At 50.1% G+C, this 21,341-nt stretch overlaps 1 protein-coding gene and 1 long non-coding RNA gene across 3 annotated transcripts; one reads left to right on the top strand and one right to left on the bottom strand.

Annotated features, from left to right (window-relative positions):
• Positions 1–3,707: 3,707 nt before the first annotated feature.
• On the bottom strand, positions 3,708–6,708 carry LOC144317633 (uncharacterized). The gene is made up of 3 exons (XR_013383635.1): positions 6,536–6,708; positions 6,280–6,390; positions 3,708–4,000 (listed from the first exon to the last, which is right to left on the bottom strand). It is a non-coding gene; the product is annotated as an uncharacterized LOC144317633 (long non-coding RNA).
• Positions 6,709–9,933: 3,225 nt separating this feature from the next.
• Positions 9,934–21,106, top strand: ARMC12 (armadillo repeat containing 12). Of its 2 annotated transcripts, none has more exons than XM_077904296.1 (6): positions 9,934–11,179; positions 11,799–11,944; positions 12,172–12,306; positions 18,763–18,936; positions 19,085–19,156; positions 20,738–21,106. In XM_077904296.1, the coding sequence occupies exons 1-6, from the start codon at positions 10,936–10,938 to the stop codon at positions 21,068–21,070; spliced, it is 1,104 nt and encodes a 367-aa protein (XP_077760422.1). In that variant the 5' UTR covers positions 9,934–10,935; the 3' UTR covers positions 21,071–21,106. The 2 variants fall into 2 exon arrangements, with proteins under 2 accessions (XP_077760422.1, XP_077760423.1); XM_077904297.1 differs by having other exon boundaries at positions 9,965–11,098.
• The last annotated feature ends 235 nt before the right edge of the window (positions 21,107–21,341 follow it).

The following is a 21,341-nucleotide window of genomic DNA, read 5'->3' as shown; positions in this document are numbered from 1 at the left end:
CACAGATAGACCCAAGTTCAGAGACTCAGCCTCTGTTTTTTTTTATTTGATGCCGGATCAATACAGCAAGGCAAAGTTAATTCCCGCTGAGAGGGTGAGTGGCCGCAGGCATGCCAGCTGGCTGAGAGACAACTGAGGATGCCTTGGCCAGCAAGCCCGACCATTGAGCTCCAACACTGACTGAGTGTTCTCTGGGGCCTCTATGTTTCAGCCTGTCAAATGGGCTGAAGACAGTTTTCTGGCTATCAGATTATACCTCGAGGCATGCATGCACTCCAAGGAGGCAGCGTTCCTGGAATCATTTGAGGAAGAAGGGAAGAAGACCCTGAGGCCTGAGAAATGGAGGACTTACAATTTAAGTACCTGATCTGAGCAATCTGGCAGATTATTTAGAAAGGCTGGCACTGATAGTAGAGTTTAATGTGCATCCCAGCTCTGTCACTTCTCTGAGCCTCAGTTTCCTTAAGTGACAAAGGAGGCTAACAACAGCATCCACCTCCCAGAATCATGAATAATAAATGAGCTTGTGTGTACAAAGGCCTGAGCCCAACACTTGGTCCCTGGTAGCAATTGATATTAGCTATTATTGTGAATAATAATGTCACAAGCTCCCGGGGGAGGAAGGCCAGATCACTCTCTGAACACTAAAGCCACTTTGAGGAGGTTAAGCTGGTCATGACTCAGAAAAATCAGTAAGTCACCAAGTGTCAAGTTCCATCTTGCAGCTTCCATTAGGATTGTGTGATTCCTAGAGGGGAAGGGGGTCTGATTCTTCCCCCCCCAGACATGGCCCCATGTCTGCCATGTTCTCTGGGACTGATGGGGGAGGATCACGGACTAACAGGTCTGCCAAGCTTTGGGGGAGGCAACATAAATAGAGCCTTCAGCTCACTTGTCCAGCCAGGCTCAAGAATATTTCTAAAGTACTTGGGGAAACAAGAGTGTCAAGGATGGACCTCATGGGCCCAGAGAACCAGCAGACCCAAACTGGAGGGTCCATGACCTTGGAGGCTGTTGCAGGGCTGGGTGATGAGAGAGAGAAAGGGAACTGGGGTTTTTTATCTTTTGGAATCCAACTTTTCTCCTCCCACCCCACACTCCCACAAGAATTTGGAACCCAAGGACTGACTGGGGGGTGGTGCAGGGCCCAGGTGGGAGGTGGGCAGATGAGAGCAGGGGTGATTGCCTGACAGCAGGATGCCACAGCTGAAGAAGGAAGTATAAATATACAGCGGCCAGTGTAGGACTGGACAGAGGCCATATGAAACACACGGTACATTCCGGCCCCAGCGTAACAAACTGTACCAGCCTTTTGGAGAGTTGGGAGCACTGTGAAGGGGAGGGAAGAGAGCAGAGGTTCCTTCGAGGTTGGCCCTGCCTCCTCCTCCCCCACTTCTCCCACAGCTCGGGCACCGCAGGGAAAGTCCCGATGTTCCTTTTGCAACCACAGGAAACCTACTATCCCTGCTCACACTCTGTACCCAGTGTTCCTCTCAGCAGCTCCAGACTGGGAGGGAGCAGTGAGTGGGGGAGAGAGAGGAGGCTGGGGGGAGGGCAGTGTAGGCAGCCACAGCAGCCCAGGTACCATGAGGGAAATGGCAAGCATGGCTTGGGCACTAACAGAGCTTTGCAAGGGAGGTACAGATGGCAGTGAGGTGCAGGGAAGGAAGTGCCTTGCCCAAGATCACACAGCCAGTCGTTCACCAGGGTGGGACCAGAGTGCATCCAGAGCTGGGCAGTGCCGGGCAGCTCTCTTGGGTGTACTGTGCAGGCGTGGCAGGCCAGGGAACAGGCAGTGCCCGGGAACTGAGGGTGGGGAGCCCAGATCCAAGGCTGCCTCTACGCTCTGGTTAGCTCTGGGCAGGTCTGGCTTGGGCACCATCCCCTCCACTCCTTCCAAACCTACCCTCCTCCTCCACCTAAATATTAGAGATAATGCATGTAAAGAGGCTAGCATGGAGGCTGCTTGGTGGTGATGTCAACCAGAATGAGTCACCTCCACACCTCCTCTCTCCTCCTCCACACACACAGCTCAAGGCCTAGAACCTCCTGGGATCTTTCTCCCATATCACCACCTCCTTCCTGAGTCCCTATAACTCAACGTTTGGTACTCACCACCTGCTGGCTTGGGTTATTATTTAACCTCACGAGCTGTCTGTTTGTCTCTTCAACTGGTCTGCAAACTGCCCAAGGGCAGGAAATCATTTCAATACACCCAACATTTACTGAACATCAAATCCAGTGCCAAGCTGGGCCTGTGGGGGATGAGCTCAAGTGATGGCGGAGGCCTCAAAGAGGCAGACTTTGTTTCTGCCTCAAGGACTTTTTAATCTGGTTAGAAGAGCTGGATTAGTAAACAGATCACTAGAATATGAGACAGGCCACACGCTGTGCTGCGAGAAAGGTACAGACTGAATGTGCTGGGCATTCAGAAGGGAGAGGAATCAGGTTTGGCTGGCGCTGTTTCAAGCAGGCTTTTATGAGTTGGAGCTTAAGAGATGGGTATGCGGAGGATGGGCACTCCTGGCAGGAGAAATGGCACAGCACACTGTGGAGGTTGCAGGTGGGAGATGAAAGGACTTTAGCAATTGTCTTCAACTTTCTAATGACATCCTTAGCAGGACCCAACAGAGCCTTCCATGTGGTAGGTGCTCAGATAAGTTCTTTGTCCCCTCCTTGGTTTGGAAGCAGTGGAACCTTCAGGAACTGCACTCAGTGACGTCTTTCTGTAGACGGATGGGTAAAGAGAAAACGTGGTTCTGAATAAATCCGGGTTTGGGGCTGGAACAAAGGGAGGGGTCAGGCTCCAGTGTGGGGTCGTCTTCTCCACCCGGCAGTCCACTGCTCGGCCCTTCGTACTCCTGGCGTCTGGCCAGGGGTTTCCCCAGCTATCCCAGAGGGCTGGGCTCGGTTCGCCAGCCCCTGGGAATCCCTGGAGCCTCCAGGATGGTGCGAGGCGCCGTTGGGGAAGGGGGTCCGGGGCACGAGGAGGGGCTCCTCCGGGGGAATCGCTCGAATAGGCCCCCTCCAGCGGGCTTCCGTTGTCACGTGACTGCATCCCGGGTCTTCCAAGTGTGGGGCTGACGCGCTCGGCGATCCTCCTCCAGACCGGACCGTGCGCTTCTGGGGCTCGGGTGGCGGCCGGGGTGGCTGCTTCTCCCTCGAGGAGCTACGAACACCTGCACCCCTCCCAACTGTGCTCGGGTCCCGCACACGCCCGGGATTCCACTGCGGGCTCAGGTGGGGGATGGAGACGTCTGGGTGCTGGCAGCCCGGAGCCCGGGCTAGAGGCGGCGAGGAACCCCCCGCCCCCGGCCCGGCGCGCGTCTCCGGGGCTCGGCACCGGCCCCCGGCCGCCCCTGGCCGGGCCCCAGCGCGCGCTCTCAGGGCTGCGGCGGCGGGGAGGCTGCGCGCCGAGCGCAAGCCGCGAGCACAAACAGGGCGAGGAGGCTGGTGTGAGCGCCTGGGCCCGGTGCCAGCGCGCCGGGGCTGGAACACAATGTCCCGAGCGGGCGGGCGAGCGGGGAGCGAGAACAGCCTGACTCAGCAGCTGGGTAAGTGGGTGTGCTCGCTCACCAGATCAACCGCTCTTGCAGCCTGCGGTCAGCGACGACCCGACTCTCGGAGGCTCCCTCGAGCGGGGGGGGGCGGGGGGGCGGGGGGAGGGCGGGCGCGCGGCCGGCTCCCGGGCTCCCGCCCCTGCCTGCCGCGCGGGACCTCCACGTGGCGCGTTTGCGCATCCCTCTGCCCTCTCGCCCCTGCGTTCCGGTGTCTCACGGCCCCCAGCCCGGCGGAGCAGGCTCGGCCCCATCCCCACCGGGAGGGGCGCTGCGCTCTCCGCCTGCCACCCGCCAGGTGTGGCCCGGCCTGCAGCTTCTGTGTACAAGTCCCAGTTTCCCCCAAAGCCCACCATCCTGGGAGGCCTCCGGAGGTCTTGGTGTGTGGGATGTAACTCATCGCTGCAGATGGAGGTAGAAATCTGTTCTGGGGTGGTGAAGCGCTGCAGGAAAAGGATGCTGAGAGAAGTGGGATATAGGGCAAGAAGATGTCCCCCACCTCTGTCCTCGGCTGACCCAGAGTTTAGAGTCTCTTCCTGTCCCCTCCCTTCAAAACCACCAGGCCCCTGAAGATTTCCTCAGAGGGAGGGAGAAGCAGGTGGGGAGGTGCTTTGAAGCCTGAGACCTTGCTTTTCTGCCTTACCCACCCTCCCACCCAAAGCCACAACAAAGACTCATGAATCCTGCCATCCAGCCACAAAGCTTCTTCCTCCTCTGTGCCTGCTGTCCTGGTGGGGCCACTATGAGGATGACAGCCCAGGGCAGGACTTTTCCTGGAGGCGGAGACCTGTCCCACACCCTAGCCTCCTGGGGTGTCTGCAAGGTGCCCCAGGGGACACGCTGTGCCTGGAGTGTGCCAGGGCTGGCAGGGAGGGGCTCGGTCCTCTGCTGAGTTCCAGGAAAGGCCCTGGCAGCCAGCATAGGCCTGAGCTCCAGGGCCTTGGAGGGTGGGGCTGGGGGAGGGACCCCAGGCAGCTGAAGTGCCTCACCTGGGCTCCATGCCCCTGGGCCATCTGATGGCATCTCTGGCACCCTCTGAGGAGATGGATGCCAATGCAGGCCTGGGCCATGGATCCCCTTCCCACACATACAGTCCTATTTCCCACAAATGTGCTCACCCAGCCAGTGTTCACCGAATGTCCCAACCAGAAGGTAACTTAACTGTCATCAACTCCAAGCTTCTATCTGATGAATGAAATCTGTCTGTGGTATCCCAGGTCAGTAATTGTTCTGAACCTGTCTGCATATCTATTGTGACAGGGACACTCTGACAAGGCAGCCCACTGCCCTTCTGGACTCCCCTGTCTCCAAGTCCAGTCACCTACAGAACATCTGCCCTCACATGACCTGGAAGTGACTGAACTTGTCCTCCTGTCTCACACCAGCTCTTCCCCACTGCCCACTGTGACTCTCCCATCCCCCACGCTCACCGGGAAGATGGGTTAATTTTTAACTATTTTCTCTCCTTCGCCATCCCGTATCTGACCGACTACCAAATTCCTCCCTTTGTTGCTTTTATTACAAGATGTATTGTTCTTTATTTTTCTCATTCACCTCTTCCTCTCTATCCCCATAGGTTCCACCTTTGGCTCAAATTCCCACAGCCTCTGCCACACTGTCCTTTCTGACCTATGTTTTTCCTTTCTCCTACATAGGTTTTTCCTGGATAGTTTTTCTCAGATGCTATTTATGTTGTATGCTTTTAGCTTCAGACTCCTCAACCGGGTGTACTGGGTATACCGACTTCTAACCTGTGTGTTCCGTATGAAGGGACCTGGGCTCATTCGTGGTGTGCCTAGATCACAGAGCCTAGCCCTGGGCCTGGTACATAGCAGAAGGGCAGCAAATGTTAGTCAAGGGATCAACCCACTTGGTGTGCTGTTTTCTCATTTTTCTCTCTCGACTCAGTCTCCCCATTCCCATAGAGCCTATTGGTTCCTGGTACTCAGGGCTCAGGCCCTTTTGTTTTGAAGAGTGACTATTTTTTAATCTACCAAATCTTCTGAGTCGGGTGGGGAAGGGAGAAGCTGATACTCAAGTTAACATCAATGAATCTGTGCCAAATGCCAACTGCAGAGACCTTGAGTGCAGAGTGGAATGAGTGCAGCTGCCTGTTGGGAATCTCTGCTTCCCTAAGACACATAAAACCACTGAGGAGGGTGGAAGGCTAAAAGGTGAGTGGGTACAGTTGGTGACTGTGGGTTTACAGAGGGATCTTTTCACAATTGGGAGATTCCAGCTTGCCTAGCTCTGGTCCCTGATGTCCTTAGATTGTTCTCTTTCTTGGCACTGCATTTCATACACACACACACACACACACACACACACACACACTCCTGGTGATCTTGGCCTCAGCACTTCAAAATACCTCCTGCATGAAGGCTCTGATAATGTCCACCCAACTTTGATCATTTGGTCAACTTCTCTCTGAGCCTTATGATCTGCCTTCAATCTCTAATCTATTTTATTGCTTAGTTATGTCCTGTAATTTTTTCAACTCCATAGATTATAAGCTCCTTTATGTCAGGGATAGTTATCTTTCATTTATTTATTTAATATAATCTACTTATTTTGAGAAGGAAGCGTGGGATAGGACACTGCAACTCTGGAGGCTGTATAAACCTGAATCTGGATTCCAATACTTAGCTGTTTGGCCTTGGGCAAGTCTCTCAACCTCTCTGAGCCTGTTTGTTCATCTGTGGAAGTTGCTGGTGATACTTACCTTGCAGAATGAGGGGCAAAGGTCAGAGAGACTACAAAGGGCCAAGAAAGTGCCTTTGCATAGTGATCAGACGACGGCTCGTCTTCTTCCTTGTTTGGTTGGAATTCTTCCCTGCATTGGGGGACAGATTTCCTGAACTAGCCCCACCCACCCACCCACCCACTGGAACACTTGAGCGTGAAAAAGGACACTATTAATCATTACACCGGTTCTACAGACGTGACCCGGGGCGCAAGGCCAGGCTACCCTAACTCACAATAACGAGTGAGGACAGGGTTCGGATCCCGAGCCACCAGAACCCCGCGCCTAAGCAGGGAGCCGAGCAGAGCTCAAGCTCAATGAACGTTTGTTGAATGAACAGAGCCGATCCTCCCTCAGTTCTCGCAGCAGCAGCAGCAGCAGCGAGTGAAGCCGCAGATTGAAAAGCCCGCCCCCGCCGCCTCCCCACCCCCACCCCCGGCCCCGGCCCCGCCCGGAGCCCGGAGCCCGGAGCCTGGAGCCTCCTTTCTCTAAGATCTCTCCTCCAGCCCGGTTCCCCGCCCTTCGTTGCCGTGGAAACAGTGACGTAGGCGCGAGGGGCGTGGCCTCTCCATCCTCTCCGGGAGCCCCTGGCCCCTTCCTCTCCGACCGGGGGAGCGGATGAGGTTGGGGTCCTGGACCCTACCGCCCAGCTCCGGCCCGGCCATCCCCCGCGGGCCAGGGGTTCGCTCGGGGGCGGCCAGCCCCCCGCCAGCCCACCCGGCGCCAGCGAGCTAGCGGGGGTCCGGAGATGCCGGCCTCAGCCCCCGGGATCCCTCTCCGTCCCTTCCCCACCGACGGGCCAAGGGATCCCGCCCTAGCCGGGCAGCCCTGGGGCGCGCTTCGCGTCCTGGGGGCAGGCGGGAGGGGCGGGAGCCCGGGGGGCGCCGCGGAGCCGCGGAGCACGGGAGAGAAGGAGTTAAACTAGGTGCCGGCGCCGGGCGCGGCGGGAGTGGGGGGAGGGAGCGAAGGGAAAGTGAGAGCGGGGGCGGGGGGCGGGGGGACGGGAGCGAAAGAACATCCTGTGCCCGCCGCCGGATGCGCGCCTGGGGAGGAGGTAGCCCGGGGGGGCTGCTGGGGGGCCCGGGGCGGGGACAGGCGCGGCCTCCGCCCCCCTCCGCGGCCCTCCTCCTCTGGGGGCGCCGCTCCCGGCGCTTTCGCCGCGTCTCTCGCGGGGCCCACGCTTTCTCTGGAGTAACGAGCTGCCGTGAGGCCCCCGATCTGGTGCCTGGGCCGGGGTAAGCGCCGGCTGGGGCGGGACGGTCTCGGCGATGTGGGGTCCGCGGCGGGGCGCGGGCGGCACCCCAGCGTCTCGCCTCCCTATTTCTGGCTTTCTGACGCGGGTGGGGGGGCAACTCGCACGTAGGCTTTGCCCCCCGTTCACCGAGAGTCACAACATACGTTCTCTCATTCAGTCTGACAGCAGCACTTCCTGGTAGTAGGTAAGTTTCCGTAGACCCGTATTCCGGAGGAGGAAACTGAGGCCCGGATTATGGAGTTTGCCCAAACCCAAGCCCATGGGTCTGCAGTGAGCTTTTCATTGTAGAGTAGGCTGATTCCCCTTGGCTTCCCCTGTCCATACAAGCTCCGGTCCTCTCCAGAGTCACCCACCGAAATGGTCTAACACTGTGTCTTGCACAGTAGCCCCTCCAAGAGCTTTTCTAATTAACTAGGCTGAAACACTCATTACCAGAGCCCAGTAGTCTGGGGTTTCATAGGTGGGGAATGGGCTGGGGGGAATAGCACTTCTGGTTTAAGTATTTGGGGGGAGGGCTTCAAAGAGTGCTCCAGAGTTGTTCCAGGCAATTAAATGGGTTAGGGGAGTTGAGGTTGATTAGCCCGAAGAAGAGCAGGGTGGGAGGGGTAGAGGGGATGAATAATGTGTCTTAGAGGTGTCATTCAGGCCCACCATCTGTGTGCTCACTGCCTTCCCACACCCAACATTTTGGTCCAGGTGAAACCTTGTAATAGTAATGATTACAGTTGACATTTGATGGGTACTTCATCTTCACAAGCAACCCCATGCAGACATTACTATTCCCATTTTACAGGGAGGGAAGTCAGCTACAAAGAGAGCACAAAGCTAAGTCAGTGACTGAACTAGTTTCGAACCCTGGCAGTCTGGCCAGAGCCCACACTCCTTCACTAAGCGAAACTGCACCTACCATGATGGGAATATCGGCTTTGAAAGTAGAAAGCCAGTGCAGATGACAGAGAGGTGTGTGCTATGGCAGCCCACGTCTTTTTGCCCTGGTAAGGACAGGTAAGAAACTTGGGGGCTGGCAGTGTGTACATGGAATCTCAGATCTCTCTCATCAGTGGTTCCAGATCTTTGGATTTGACAGAAGAGACAAAACAAGAAAACAACAGCCAAGTCCTTACAAAGTTGCAGCTTTAATTCATGTACCCTAAGAACATTCAGAACACAACTACCATCTGTTACCACCATTATTTCATAAGGGCAAGTGGATTTTAATTCTCAAAGTAAGAAAGACCTCATCTGAATCAAAATCAGCTATTCCCAAGAATGTATAGTCATTGGCTTTACACCAACAAATGGACATTCCTGTGTGTGTGTGTGTGTGTGTTTCATTGTGCTGTGGATTAGTGAAACTGTCACTCTGGGGATGGCCTCTGCCTCTTAATCCCTCTGCTTCATTTCAAAGCAGAACCAAAAGTGGGCTTTAGGTGTAGTAGGAAGGAGTCAGGTTAAAGCCAAGAAGGAACTTTTCTTCTTTGGAAATCCTTAAAGAACAGGGGAGCACTGCATTTGCTTAGGAAATGAGGGTTGCAGAATCAAGTCCATGGACTGGAGAAGCCAGGAGTTCTGGGTCCTCCCCAGAACTTTGTTCTGAAGGGTCTCTCCTCAGATCCACTAGGGTAGCCTTGGAAACTAAAGCAGTCCCATCCAGCAGCCATTTCCTGCCTGAAGTTCATGGGGCATGACAGGTGGTTCCATGGCAGCAGGGAGGCCTCCAGGGGCCTCTGTCACCCCTCAGCACAGAGTCCATGTAGTCACCCACCTTGGAGCTTGGTAAAGTGCTACGAATGACCCTTGAGGAGGGCTGAGGACAGAAAACAGGAAGGGAAGAGAACAGCCACCTGGGAGTGTTGCCTACAGTCTGGTGTATGATGGGTGCAGCAGCCTTGGGAATGTTATTTCTCTCCCTGTTTCCTGAAAGCCCAAGTGTAGAGCAGGACCTAGAACTTTCCAATGGGAGCTCAAAGCCCTATTCTAGTACATGCTCAGTGCTGGCTCTGGGCCTGAGCCTTTCTTGGAGCTTATCCCCTCTCTTTTCTGTCCCAGGAGGTGAGGCCAGAGGGTAAGGGGACAAGTGGGGAAGGGTCTGGTCTCACTTGCCCCATCTTATTGGTGGACATCAAATCCCCCAAAGTTGGACTCTCATGTTTCTGGGATGGTGGCATTTTCTGTCTCCACGGGAGGCCTCAAGTCTCATCTTATCTTTTTTTTTTTTATGATAGAGAGAGAGAGAGAGGCAGAGACATAGGCAGAGGGAGAAGCAGGCTCCATGCACTGGGAGCCCGACGTGGGACTCGATCCCAGGTCTCCAGGATCGTGCCCTGGGCCAAAGGCAGGCGCTAAACTGCTGCGCCACCCAGGGATCCCAAGCCTCATCTTATCTTATGGGAATGGGGTGGGGCAGGGTGCTGGGCACTGGACCATGCTACTCCAATATAGGCCCCATCATGTAAAGGTACAAACCTACCCAATTTTATTCCTGGAGTTCTAGAGTGGTAATTCTGGATCCCCTCAGATCGCAAGTGCACAGACTGACCTAGGCCAAGGCAGTCCATCCCTTTCTTCTCCAGTGTCACACTGCTTAAATGGGCCTGGAGCCCCTGTAACCAGATCCTCTGTCACTGTTGTGCACTCAAGTCCTCAAAGAATGACAGATGTGATGATTTGAGCACCTACTAAGTGCAGGACTCTCCCAAATGTTGGAGATGCAGGGAGAGAGAGCTGCCTTCAAGAGTTTCTAGACAGACCAGTAGATACTACCCACTACAGGGGAACTACTGGAAGATACTTCTGGAAGATGATGGGTTTGCCTGTGGACTGCAACACTTTATAAAGTGCTCCCCTTGATGGAAGGGAGCCCTGCCTGTAGAAACATCTCGAGATCCAGCAGTGAATCCATGGTGAAGAAATAAAAGATAGGAGGCCAGAGAGTGAGAGACCAGCCTTGCTGGTACCTAATGGGCTCATCCCAAATGTCCCTCCCAGAAACTTCCAAAGGAACCAGCCCAGAAGTTGGGCCTCTGCTGCCCCCTAATGGAGGAAAGCAGCCTCCGGAGCAGCCTGCTGGGGCCCAACCAACCTGATCCCCTAAAGAAGAGGGGATGTGGTGGACCTTCCTGCCTTCAGACTTTTTACTCCCCTACAGTCTTGAGATTGATTTCCTACAGCCTCTGAAGCTGATCCCTCCCTCCCAAGCACTCCTGGCAGCCCCATTTTCCTATACCCACTCTCTGTCCTGTTTCCCCAGTTTCCTTTGTTGCCCAGGGTTCTGATTCTGGCACCCTGGTTCCTGGCCCTGCTAGAGTTCTGGTTCCAGAAGGCCCTCACCAGGTGCCTTGGGCCTAGCTCCCACCCGGGTGCAAGGCCGCACTGAAGACATGGGCATGAGCATCCCCCGGTGCCTGGGGCATCTGGACATCCGCAAGGGTGTCGTGGGCTTGGCCACAGGTGCTGGGTTCGTCTATCTGCTCTACAAGGCCATCAGGGCGGGCATAAAATGCCAGCCGCCGCTCTGCACTGCCTCACCCATCTGCATCGCCCGTGAGTGTACGGGCCCTGGGGAGAGGGCTCTGCCCCAGGAGGCACCGGCTCTCGAGGCTTCCAGTGTGGGAGGGCCCAAAGGTGACTCCTCCAGGTTCCTCTCTCCCCCTTCCTTCCTCTTCACCATCTTCCTCAAACCCGTCCTCGAGATGCTAGCTCAGAGGCCCCAGGTAGTAGATGGTACTCAAGTGACTCCTCAGGGTTCACCTGGCGGGTCTCCAAATTCTACCTTCACTCCAGCTGCCAGGATGCTACTGCTTGGAAACTTGGCGTTAGCAATTCTACCTAAGGGAAAATTGGGCTACCTGGATGCACAGAGCCTCCTCTAGTCCACACAACAACTTTGTGCAAAGTAGAAAAAGGCACCCTTCTGCAAGGCTCTTGATTGCCATCTGTTGGGATATCCCTGCCATGTACTGATTATGACAAGATGCCACATAGGACTGCTGTAGGCCAGAACATTGTTATAGTAAATATACAAAACCAGGACATGTATGATCTGAATGATACATCATTAGATGTAGTACCCTCGTGCAGTACACGCAGCTCAGCTGTATCTGGCGGTCCTGCATAGAGCAAGAAGGCCTCTTCAGAAAAGGCAAGGCAGCCTTGTCCCCAGGTCCCTCTCCCCCTCTTCCCAACCCCATTCTTTGATCACATCTGAGTCCACAGCCTGAACTGGGCTGGGGTGGCTGTCTAGGCCTGGCGGTCGAACGAGAGCGGCACGGGCGAGACTCAGGTGAGCTCCGGAGGCTCCTCAACTCTTTGGAGTGCAAACAGGATGAGTACGCCAAGAGCATGATCCTGCACAGTATCACGCGCTGTGTGTACTTGCTGGAGGCTGAGGTGAGGGAAAGAAAGCAGGAGGTCCCTCCCAGCCAGCCTGGCCCCTGGGGGCTACAGCTGATCCCCACCCCACCCCCCTTGGTTGGCCAGACTTGTGCCCTGGGACCTGTCTTTCTGGCTGATGGCAGGAGGGGTTTGCTGAGGGGCCTTGGTGACATGTGGGGCAGGCAGGGAGCCCAGGACACCTGCTTCTCCCCGCCTCTTCTGTCTCTCCTGGCACACTCTAGGCCTCTGCTTGTACTAATGATGATATCAGGTTGGTGGGCTCCATGCTGGATGACAACGACAACAGTGTCAAAATCCAAGCTCTGAACACACTTAAAGCTTTCTCTGGCATCAGAAAATTCAGGCTTAAAATCCAGGTGAGTCAGAGGCAAGTGGTGGGATGGAGAACACAGAATATCTGTAGTCCATGGGCTCTTTATTTTTTTTTTTTTTTAAGCCATGGGCTCTTTAATGAGCATTGGATAATTGGTCATGTTCCAGAAGTTGTTTGGGTCTGAGTTTGTAATCCAGAAATATGCTTTTCCTTGTAATTAAGTAAGACCCTCCTCAAGGGCCATGAATCTTTGAATCTCATGCTGAAACTGAGCAGGGATGCTTGGAGCCCCAAACAGCAGAAAGCACCGAGATTCTTTCTGGTACCAGCTAATTCAACACCAATGGGGTGTGCTACAGTTCGACTTAATTCTGACGCTGTCTACCTGGGGTTAGTGCAGACCCCACAGGTAAAGGGCTCAGTCCCACAAGATTGCCCCCCCCCCCCCCCCACTTCACAAGCCAGTACATTTCACATGCCAGTACTTCCTCCTCTGGTTTCATAATTCACTAGAATGACTTCCAGAACTCAGGGAGACACTTTACTTACATTTACCAGTTTATTATAAAAGATGCAATTGAGCAGTCAAATGGAAGAGACCTATATGGCAAAGTATGGGGGGGGGGGGTGTGCAGAGCTTCTGTGTCTTCTCTAGGCATGCCACCCTGTTAGCATCTTAACCTGTTCACCAGCCTTGGAAGTTCTCTGAGCCCTGTTCTTTAGGGGTACTTATGGAGGTTTCTTTATGTAGGAGTGATTGATCAATCATTGGTCATTGGTGAGTGAACTCAATCTCTAACCCCTCCCTTCCTTCTCCAACCTCCTAATTGTAGCTTGGCCTTTCAGGCCACTAGCTCCCCTCCCCATCCAGAAGCTGTCTACCACCCACCTTGAGTCACCTAATCAGCATAAGCTCTGGGATAGCTGAGAGGAGCTTGTTACGAATAACAAAAGGCCCTTCCAGCAATTGCAAGGATTTTTTTTTTTTTAAGATTTTATTTATTTTAGAGAGAGCGTGCACATGGGGAGGGGCAGAAGGAGAAGAGGCAGAGAATCTCAAGCAGGCTCTGTGCTGAGCATGGAGCCCAACACAGGGCTCCAACACAGGACTCCATCTCATTCGAGCTGAAAAGAGCTGAAACCAAGAGTCGGATGCCCAACTGACTGCCACCCAGGCGCCCAGCAAATGCAAAGATTTTAGATTTTAGGAGCTCTGTGCCTAGAACCAGGGACAAAGATCAGATATATTATACTACCCCCCCCTGTGCTGTGTTGGTCTGATGCTGGTGGCTGGGCCCCTGATGCCTTCACTACTACCATGTAGAGAAAATATAAGCCACAAACTGTTCCCCCGCTTATCTGTTTCCACACCCATCTTTCCTGGCTGATGCTGTAAAAAAATGGTTTTTTTCCTGTCTATGGTCAACATCAGTCTCAGTCCTGGATCCCATTCCTTCTGTAATGGCCTCTCCTTAATTAGTTTCTTCGTCTCATATGACCTTCCCCTACTCCTTTCTTTTTTTTTTTTTTTTAATTTTTATTTATTTATGATAGTCACAGAGAGAGAGAGAGAGAGGCAGAGACACAGGCAGAGGGAGAAGCAGGCTCCATGCACCGGGAGCCCGATGTGGGACTTGATCCCGGGTCTCCAGGATCGCGCCCCGGGCCAAAGGCAGGCGCCAAACCGCTGCGCCACCCAGGGATCCCCCCCTACTCCTTTCCAGTAGTATTCAACATGCTGTAATCCTTCCAATCTTAAAAAAACAACTCCTCTTCCTTGACTTCCAAATTTCTCTCTAGCAAATGGTTTCTTCTGAATCAAAACATAAGTAAAATATTGAAAACTTACAAACATTTTATATGTGTGCAATAGAAAGAACTATAAAGCAAAACACACGGCTGAGAAATAGAATACGACCAATAGGTAAGATGCTCCAGATGCCCCTCCCCAATCTGATCTCTTCCCCAAACAGATGCAATTATTTCCTGCATTTTGTGCGTCAATTCCTTGATTTTTTTGTATGGTTTGCTATATATGCAGGTATCAAATTCTAGCAAGGCAAGGCAGATAATAAATGAATAGACAAAATGTAGTTTGGGATGTTTTTAAGCTTCATGTATCTGGAAGTATGTAGTTTGTATGCTGTGGTTTGCCTTTTCCCCACAACATCGAAAGATTCACCTTTATTTGTGTGGATAGCTTGGTTTCCTTGTTTTCCACTGCTGTATAGTGTTCTCGTTCATGAATATCCTGCAATTTTATTTATCCATTTGCCCATCGGTAGGTATTAAAATTGTTTCCACGTTGTGCCATGAGTGTTTTTGTATAAATCGCCCTTGAGAATATAGGTAGCTTTCTCTAGGACCTATATACAGGAGTGGAATGACTAGGTGAAAAGGTATGCCCAACTTTTCAAAAAGGGTTGTATCAATTTACACCCTCTACCTTGAGTGTTCCCATTGCATTGTAGTTCCTCCCCAAAACTTGGTATTTTCATTTAAATTTTTTGTATCAAACTTTTTTGGAGAGGGGCACCTGGCTGCCTCAGTCAGTAGAGCATGTGCTCTTGATCTCAGAGTCATGAGTTCAAGCCCCATGTTGAGCATGAAGCCTACTTAAAAAGAAAGAAAGAAAAAAAAAAAAACACCTCTTTTTGGAAAAAAGAGAAAAAAAGGTCTCTAGGTCTTCGCTTGCTCGCCACCTTTATTTGGGCCTCTGAGTTTTCCTAAGTCTGTAATTCTCAAGCATATCAGAATTGCTTGCAGAGCTGGTTAATTATGAAGATTTCAGGACCCCATACCTAGAGAGTCTAGTTTAGGAGGGAAGCTATGTTTTTCACAAGCCTACCCAGAAATTCTGATGCAGCTGGCTTGGGTAACACTTTGCCCGGGGTATTGTGGGGACCTGATCCCTGTTTTCTCTGGGTAAAAGCAGCCACTCCCTAGCCTCAGTTTTCATCTAGATGTGCTTTCCTGCATCTCTGTCCATAGCCTGGGAATTCCCCCAAACCCCTAGACCCAGCCAGCTGCTCCACTGAGACATCCTAGTGGCTCCCTAACCCAGCCTGTCCAAAATGGGCCTTGCCCTCATTCCCTAAGTAAGACCATTTTGTCCAGAGGGATCTGATCCCATCAACCCTCTGCTTGGTATTCCTCAAGACTCATCATGAAGAGCATGATCCTCCACCTCCTTGCCCCAGTCCTAGCCATTCACAGTGTATGTTTCATGCTCTCCTACTCGCTCGCTGGCCCTTGCACCTGCTGTTCCTTCTGCCTTAAACACTACCCCAGAGTAACTCTTACCTGTCCTTCAGGTCTTAGTGGACAACAAAGGGTTGGGGCAGGGAGAAACTGGTACTAATGGGAATGCTGTGATCCTCATTCCAGGATTCTTGCCATCCTCTTACATGGTTCACAGAAGTGTAGCATGTGGAGTTATCTGTCTTTGGTAATATCTCTCAGTCCAGGGACGCCTGGATGGCTCAGGGATTGCGCCTCTGCCTTAGGCTCAGGGTGTGATCCCAGGATTGAGTCCTACATCGGGCTCCCTGTGAGGAGCCTGGTTCTTCTTCGTCTGTGTCTCTGTGCCTCTCTGTGTGTCTCTCATGAATAAATAAATAAAATCTTAAAAAAAATATCTCAGTCTAAGCATCTTGCATCTCAGAAGCCAAGATCCTTTTGTTCATTCAACAGATGTATATTGAGCGCTAACTTTGTGTTTAGGCGTTGGACATGCAGCAGTGAGCAGAGCAGGAAAGATCGTCGTCCCAGTGAGACATATTCTAGAAGGGCAAGGCAAGCAATATATAAATTAGTGAAATATATAGTATGTTTCATGTAACAAGTGCGGCAGAAGAAGGGTTATAAAGAAGCTAGTAAGGGGGTGATGGTACAGTTTCAAAGAAAATCTTCGGGACTTAGAGCTTGATGAACAGTCCTTAGAAATAACACCAAAAGTGTGATCTATAAGAGGAAGAAATGGATACATTGGACTTCATCAAAACTAAAAACATTTGCCCTGTGGGGTACTCTGTTACGAGGATGAAAAGACAAGCTGCAGACAGGAAGGAAATACTTGCAAAGCACATAGCTGACAAAGGATCATATGTAGATGATCATATGTAGATCATATAGAACTCTCAAAACTCAGTCTTTTAAAAATTCCAATTAGAAAATGGGCAAAAGACTTGGAGATATTGCACTGAAGAAGATCTAGGAGTTGCAAATAAGCCCATGAAAATATGTTTAACATCAGTAGGCACTAGGGAAATGCAAATTAACACCACAATGAGATATCACTATACACCTATTAGGTAGTCCAAACTCAAAATCTGTGACAACACCAAATACTGGTGAAAATAGAGAGGAATGGGCTTTCTCATATGTTGCTGGTGGGAATATACAATGGTACAGCACCCACTCTGGAAAATAGTTTGGCAATTTCTTTAAAAAACAAACCATCAGGGCACCTAGGTGGCTCAGTTGGTTGAAAGTCCAACTCTTAATCTCAACTCTGGCCTTGATCTCAAGGTCATGAGTTCAAGCCCTGCGTTGCGCTCCACGCTGGGTACAGAGACTACTGAAAAACAAACAAAAAATAAGTGATACATTTACTCAGTAGTTGCACTCCTATGCATTTATCCTAGAGAAATGAAAATTAATATCTGCACAAAAACCTATACACAATTATTTGTATGCACCTCGTTTGCCGTAGAACTGGAAACAACCCAAATGCCTCTCAACAGGTAAATGGTTATAAACTGTGGTAATCTGTACCATGGAACACTCCTCAGAAATAAAGGGGAGTAATCTATTGATACAACAGCTTGGATCTCAAGGGCATTATACTAAGTGAAAAATCAATCTCAGAAGGTCACAAAGTATGATTCAATGTACGCAACATTCTCAAAGTGACAAAATTATAGAGATGGAAAACAGTTGCATGGTTATCAATGGTTAGGGCTGGTTTGGGTGGGGAGAGGTAAATATGACTATAATGGAGTCCCACAAGGGAGATGGGAAAACTATGATGGAATAATCTGTCAATAGCAGTGGTGGTTACATGAAACTACATATGTAATAAAATGAGGAATCCGAATTTGTACCAATCCTGATTTCCTAGGTTTGATATTGTTTATAATTACATAAGGTGTAACCATTGAGGGAAACTGGGTGAAGAGCACACAGGATGTCTCTGGGCTACTTTTGGCAACTTCCTGAGAGTTATCATCTTCAAAAATAAAAAGTGTTGCATGTGACAGTGTTGTGGAGAAGAATGAAATAAAGATGGAGGGTAAGGAAGGCTAGGGTGGGAATGGTTGCAGTCTTAAAGAAGTGAGTGGTTAGGGAAGGCCTCACTGAGAAGGTGACATTAAAGAAAAGTCTTGGAGGTGTAAGAGAGTGAGCTATGACTATCTGGAGGGAGAGCATTCTAAGTAGAGAAAACAACTTGCGCAAAAACAAGATAAGTGTGTACTTGGCATGCTCAAAGAATGGCTAAGAGTCCATTATGGCAACCATGGGAGCAAAGAGGAGAAGAGGAGATGAGGTCAAAGAAATTGTGGAGGGAGCGAGGCAGAATATATTGGACCTTGTAAGCCACTGTAAGGGCTTTATCTCTTATGCTGAATGAACTAGGGACCTGAGCAGAAGAGTGACATGTCTAATATGTCTGTTGTCCTAAAAGTAGGTTTAGGGGGAGAGGATGGAAGCAGGGAGACAGGAAGCTATTGCAGAAATCCAAGTGAGAAATGTTGGTGGCTTGGAACACGTTGGTAGAAGCAGCTTGACTGTTGATAGATTTTGAAGGTAGAGCTAACAATTTTCTGAAGGATTCAAAAAGCAATGTGAGGAAAAACAAAGTAGTTAAAGAGGACCACAGATTTTTGACCTGAGTAACTGGAAGGGAGGTGCAACCCAAAGCAGAGACAGAGAAGTTGGTGGAAAAAAACAGTTTGGGTGCTGAGTATGTGTTAACTCTGAGAGGTCTATTAAGCATTCTGAGAAGGGGCACCTGGCTGGCTTAGTCGGTGGAGTGTGTGTCTTGATCTCGGAGTTGTGAGTTTGAGTCCCACGTTGGGTGTAGAGATGACATAAAAATAAAATCTTGGGGGAAAAAAAGCGTTCTGGGGAAGGAGTGGAATTGGCACCTGAATATATGAATCTGGTGTTCAGGGTGAGGTCTGGGCTGGAGTCGGGAAGTTGAAAGGCATTAGCATCAACAGTATTTTTAAAACTGTGAGTCTGGATGATATCACTGAGGGAGTGATCAAGATAGAGAAGAAAAGATTGGGCAGAAGAACCAGGAAAGAAGTCTGTGGGGGAGAAGCCCAGGGCAGAAAGGGGATAGGCATGGCCAACTAGGTCAAGTCACGTTGAGAGTGTAAGTTAGAGGGAATTGTCTACAGGGCTTGGGCGCAAGCAGGGAAGAGTGGGGCATAGTGTTGGGGAATCACTACATAAAAGCAGTTCCTTTTCCCCTCATCTGCTCCACCCCCAGGAACACTCCATCAAGGTACTGGAACTGATCTCCACCATCTGGGATTCGGAGCTGCACATTGCAGGCCTCAGACTTCTCAACAGCCTCTCACTGCCCGACTATGTACATCCACAGCTGCGACGGGTGATGCCTGCCTTGATGGAGATCCTGCAGTCAGACTATATCCTGGCACAGGTGCCTGAGGACCATGGCCCATGCCCTGCCCTCCTTGACCAGCCCTGGCACAGCACCTAGAGGGAGGGAGAGGGAGAGAGATTTGTGCTTTCCCTGCTGAGGCCCACATTCACCTGCCTTCTCATGCTTTACTCTTTCTTTTATTCAGGTGCAAGCTATACGATTGCTGAGCTACTTGGCACAGAAAAACGACCTTCTCTATGATATTCTCAACTGCCAGGTGAGAAAGGAACTGAAGAAGTGTTAATAGATACCAACTCAGGTATTGGGGAAGGAAGAATCATGGATTTCCCTAGACATACTTAGCCTTAACAAGATCATTTTATTTCTCTTCCTGCTTTTGTACTGTGTATATTAAAAACTATCTCCTCTTCCATTCTCTGAATAGAATGAGAATTTGTTTTATTGAGAGAGAGATTCTCCTTTAAGGGGCTTTCTGAACATTGAGAGCCAGGTATCCAGTGACAAAACAAAAGGAAATATAGGTGTTTTCATATTAGAGAAAAAGTACTTATAACAAAAACCAATATTAGGAATAAAGAGGGTCACTACATAACAGTGGTTCAGAGGCCAAAGGAACTCTAAACTTACGTGAACCTAATAACATAACCTCATATTTATATGGCAAAACTTGATAGAATTACAAGGAATTTTTTTTCTCTTTTTTCAGTTTTAGTGAGGTATAATAGACTAAATTGTAAAATATTTAAAGTGTATATAGTGATGATTTGATATACACATATACATTGTGAAAGGATTCTCACCATCTAGTTGATTAACACATCCACCACTTCACATATTTATCTTTTTGTATGTGTGAGAACATTTAAGTTCTACTCTTTCAGCAAATTTCAATCATATAGTACAGTGTTATTAACTATAATCACCATGTTTTACATTACATTTATAGGCTTTTTTTTTTTTAAGAGAGAGAACACACACATGGCAAGGGAAGGGGCAAAGGGAGAAGGAGAGAGAATCTCTCTAGCATGGTGCCCAACACAGGGCTCAATCTCACAACCCTAAAATCATGACCTGAGCTGAAATCAAGAGTCAGATGCTCAACTGACTGAGCCACCCAGGTACCCCCAGATCTTATTCATCTTATAGCTGAAAGTTTATATACCTTTGTACCAATGTCTCCCTATTTCTTCTACACCACCAGCTCCTAACAACCACTTTTCTACTCTGTTTTTGAGTATGACTTTTTTTCTTTAGATTCCACCAATAAGTGATACCATGCAGTATTTGTTTTTCTCTGTCTACTTATCTGACTTAGCATAATGTCCTCAAACTTCATTCATGTTGTCACAAACAGCAGGATTTCCTTCTTTCTCATGGCTGAATAATTGTAAGGAAAAATTGACACATCTACCATCACAATGGAAGATTTAGGAGGTTTGTTTTTTCAGCAATTAATAGATAAAAATCTAAAACCAGTAAGGGTGAATTTGCTGTGAATACCATAAATAAGCTTGAGCTATTAGACACACCTAGAACATTTTACAATTAATAAGTGTATATTCCTCTCAAGCACACACAATATTTATAAAAATTAGCCACATGCAAAGCTTTAAAGTTTGACTCAACAGATTTCTCAGAATCAATATTATGATCATATCTCTCATGTTTTATGACCATTGTGCAATTATGTTAGTGATAATGAAAGGAAAACTAAAAAATTCCTATACAGTTGAATCTGAAACTTAGGTATACTGGAGAATTGAGGCAATAGGAAAATTGAAGAACTTCAGAACTTGTCTTGGATTTCTTTGCCATTGTCTCTCTACGCCCGTTATAGGTGCATTCCAACTTCCTGAACCTGTTTCAGACCACACAGCCAGGGAGTCTGCTGTTCGAGGTACTGGTGTTTGCTGAGCGGCTAAGTGAGGGCCGGAATTCACCCCACTACCGTGCTGTGAAGTGGCATTACAATGAACAATCTCTGCATGAAGCTCTTTTTGGGGATGAGTCACGACTGGCAGACCGGCTGCTTGCCCTGGTCATCCACCCTGAGGAGGAGGTTCAGATCCAGGCCTGCAAGGTCATAGTCAGCCTGCAGTGCTCCCAGGATGTGGGAGTCCGGCCCTCCTCCTGCCGGCCCAGTCATTCCTACTTCAATAGCGGGGAATAAAGTTAAGGAGAGCCAATAAATGACTATGGGAGAAAAGCTTGAAGGGCACTTTCTATCTGAGGCCATCCAGGGACTGGGTGTGGTTTTATCCAGCACGATCCCTTCTCTGGGTGTGAGGGAACTGGTGCATCTCTGAAACACGTCCCCACTGCCCTGTTTAGGGGACAGATTCCCTTTTTCTCTTGCTGCTTTTCAAATTTGAGTGTGGAGCCAATGCTGTAGGGGAGTTTCAGAGAGAAGGCATGTTTAGGGACTGAGGCCAAAGGTAATC

Source organism: Canis aureus, chromosome 7 (genome assembly GCF_053574225.1).
Source record: "Canis aureus isolate CA01 chromosome 7, VMU_Caureus_v.1.0, whole genome shotgun sequence".
Lineage (NCBI taxonomy): Eukaryota > Metazoa > Chordata > Mammalia > Carnivora > Canidae > Canis > Canis aureus.
The sequence above is the reverse complement of the archived record's forward strand: the minus strand, read 5'-3'. Positions and strand labels throughout refer to the sequence as shown.